Genomic DNA, 3,456 nt, shown 5'->3' with positions numbered 1-3,456 from the left:
CCGGCATCCTACGTTGTCACATCCCTCTTCACCGGCATCCTACGTTGTCACATCCCTCTTCACCGGCATCCTACGTTGTCACATCCCTCTTCACCGGCATCCTACGTTGTCACATCCCTCTTCACCGGCATCCTACGTTGTCACATCCCTCTTCACCGGCATCCTACGTTGTCACATCCCTCTTCACCGGCATCCAATGTTGCCACATCCCTCTTCACCGGCATCCTATGTTGTCACATCCCTCTTCACCTGCATACCCACCACAGAGGCAACTGGAACAGTAAGGAAACCGTTGCTACTAGACAACACCCAGAGGCAGCAGAACAGAACTTGACCCAGATCAAGCGTGTGCCTCATGGGAACTTTGCATGAGTATAGAGTTCTACTGAAAGGCAACAGGAATACGGAAGAGCCCAATGTCCATCAGCAGAAGGGTGGTGTATGGGGAGAAGGATTCCGTTATCTGTGAAACCTCCAAATATCATCGTTCTAATCCCCGTACTACTGACCAGAGCAATCACTGGGACAAGGATGGGACTGATCACATGATACGGATATACTCTGTAAGCCCCTGATCATGAATATGAAATGATGGAGCCCATCACTGTGACCATGAGCAGGATAGCCAAGGTGGTGGCGATGGGAATATTCTATGTGACATTTGTAGTGGCTCCATGTGTCCTTAGCATGTCAGCTGACACTTGTGGAACTGGATCTTCTGGACTCTCCTCCTCACCAATACAACACCAATGGAGGACTCTCTATGAACTGAGCTCATTCCCATCACCAATGGAGGACTCTCTATGAACCGAGCTAATTCCCATCACCAATGGAGGACTCTATGAACTGAGCTCATTCCCATCACCAATGGATGACTCTTGTGACATAAGGAGAGGGGACATCATTGAGGGGCGGTATGTTTCCCCTCGCTTTCTATCCTATGTGCATGAATAGCGGAACCCTGACCAGGGTTTCGCTTTGACTTTGGGTCCGGATAGTCCAGCTCGGGCTTTGGGTCTCACCTGGATAGTTGATTGCTTGATGAATGCTTGTCCAGGTGAGATAAAAGGGGAAAGGCTGAGACATGGTTTTGCTCTGGCCTGGGACTCAGACAGCCTTCTGAGAGAGCTACATGTTGGATGTGTTCAGAGAGAAAAAGAACTTTGCTGCCTGGACTGTTTTTCCCAGGGAAGGTGATCCCCCATTCGAGCTATACCCCCACACTCTCTATGAACTGAGCTCATTCCCATCACCAATGGATGACTCTCTATGACCCGAGCTCATTCCCATCACCATTGGAGGACTCTCTATGATCTGAGCTCATTCCCATCACCAATGGAGGACTCTCTATGATCTGAGCTCATTCCCATCACCAATGGATGACTGTCTATGAACCGAGCTCATTCCCATCACCAATGGAGGACTCTCTATGAACTGAGCTCATTCCCATCACCAATGGATGACTCTCTATGACCCGAGCTCATTCCCATCACCAATGGAGGACTCTCTATGACCCGAGCTCATTCCCATCACCATTGGAGGACTCTCTATGATCTGAGCTCATTCCCATCACCAATGGAGGACTCTCTATGAACCGAGCTCATCCCATCACCAATGGATGACTCTATGATCTGAGCTCATTCCCATCACCAATGGAGGACTCTCTATGAATCATCTAAGAATTGGGGACATTTGTAGGAAAAGCCGGGAATCAGAACAGAATATTGTGAAGTTTAGAACTTTTATTGTAGAAAATCAGATGGAATGATGAACACAATACGATGACGCTTGAATCTCAATGAAACTTTCCATATCTCCGCATACTGGTAATATGTCCACCTACCTCCCCTCCCCCCGAAGCATGTTGGGTTCCAGACATTCCCAGGTATTCTTCTCTCTTGAGTTCCCGGGTCATACACAGACCCACTGAGCCCATTACGAGGAGCTCCTACTCTCCATGTTGGATTTTTATTTCATATTGTGGAGAATGTAAAAATGGGGAATGAGGACACCCCAATGTGGGGGATAAGAGAGCCGGGAACTGGAGAAGATCTCACCACTGGAGCCTCTAAAAGAGATTCAACCCAACGGCCTCCACTGAGGACTGACATGTAACTTTTACCAGGATGGACCCTTTAGAAAGCCATTGTTGTCATACATATCTTCTACACTTCCGCCTGTTACATCCCCCCGTACATGTCCCAACAGTTTCAGCAGATGAGTGTTCACTGATGATGTGGTATTAAATTCCTTTATATCTAAAGCATTTTCCACACTCTGAGTGTGATAACGCATTCTCCTAATTGTGAATTTACTAACGGTGGCACAAGTTGTCTTTTTTTAATTTAACTTTTCCCGCACACGGAGTGAGAATGAAGCTCATTCATCTGCATGACTTTTCTGATGTATTAACAGTTCTGCTTTCTCGAAGAAACATTTACTTCACACTGAGCATGTATAAGAACGTTCAACAGTGTGACTTCTATGGTGCGCAAGAAGGCCTCCTTTGTGAACAAAACTTTTCCCACACTCAGTACATGAAAAAGGACTCTCAGCCGTGTGACTTCTCTGGTGCACAACAAGGTTTACTTTGCGGCTGAAACATTTCCCACAGGTTTAACATGAATAGGGACGCTCACGAGGTGTGAGTTCTCTGATGTTTTAGAAGTGTCTTTTTCAGAATGAAGCATTTCCCACACACTGAGCATGAAAAAGGACGCTCACCCGTGTGAATTCTTTGGTGATTAAGAAGATCTGATTTCTCAGAAAAAGACTTTCCGCACTCTGAACATGAATAAGGACGCTCACCCGTGTGAATTCTGTTGTGTTTAGTGAGGTTTCCTTTTTGACTAAAGCATTTGCCACATTCTGAACACGAGAAAGGACGCTCTCCCGTATGTACTCTCTGGTGTTCAAAAAGGGCTCCTTTGTGATTGAACCTTTTCCCACACTCTGAACATGAATACCGACGTTCACCCGTGTGAATTTTCTGGTGTAAAAGAAGGTTTCCTTTATCAGCAAAACTTTTCCCACACACCAAACATGAATAGGGGCGCTCACCCATGTGCTTCTTCTCATGTAGAAGAACATTTACTTTATCGGCAAAACTCTTTCCACACGTTGAACATGAATAGGGACGTTCACCTGTGTGGCTTCTCTCATGTCTATGAAGACTTGCTTTTTGAGTGAAGGATTTTCCGCACTCTGAACATGAGAAAGGACGCTCACCCGTGTGATATCTCTGGTGTCTCTGAAGGTTTGATTTCAAAGCGAAACACTTCCCACACACTGAACATGAATAGGGACGCTCACCTGTGTGACTTCTCTCGTGTCTGTCAAGACCTGTTTTTTCACTAAAACATTTCCCACACTCTGAACATGAAAAAGGACGCTCACCCTTGTGGTATCTCTCATGTCTTTGAAGATCTGCTTTCTGAGTGAAAGATTTCCCACACT

At 46.1% G+C, this 3,456-nt stretch overlaps 1 protein-coding gene across 1 annotated transcript in view; it reads right to left on the bottom strand.

Moving 5' to 3' along the window:
• The window catches only part of LOC108801585 (zinc finger protein 84-like), a 13,652-nt gene extending 10,506 nt beyond the window's left edge, over positions 1 to 3,146 (bottom strand). The window contains exon 1 of the mRNA XM_018573477.1: positions 2,698 to 3,146. Within this exon, the coding sequence (XP_018428979.1) occupies positions 2,698 to 3,064 (367 nt within the window). The 5' untranslated portion in view covers positions 3,065 to 3,146. The remainder of the gene's footprint in view (positions 1 to 2,697) is intronic.
• Between the last annotated feature and the right edge of the window lie 310 nt (positions 3,147 to 3,456).

Source organism: Nanorana parkeri, unplaced genomic scaffold (assembly GCF_000935625.1).
Source record: "Nanorana parkeri isolate BGI_ZX_2015 unplaced genomic scaffold, ASM93562v1 scaffold2394, whole genome shotgun sequence".
Lineage (NCBI taxonomy): Eukaryota > Metazoa > Chordata > Amphibia > Anura > Dicroglossidae > Nanorana > Nanorana parkeri.
The sequence above is the reverse complement of the archived record's forward strand: the minus strand, read 5'-3'. Positions and strand labels throughout refer to the sequence as shown.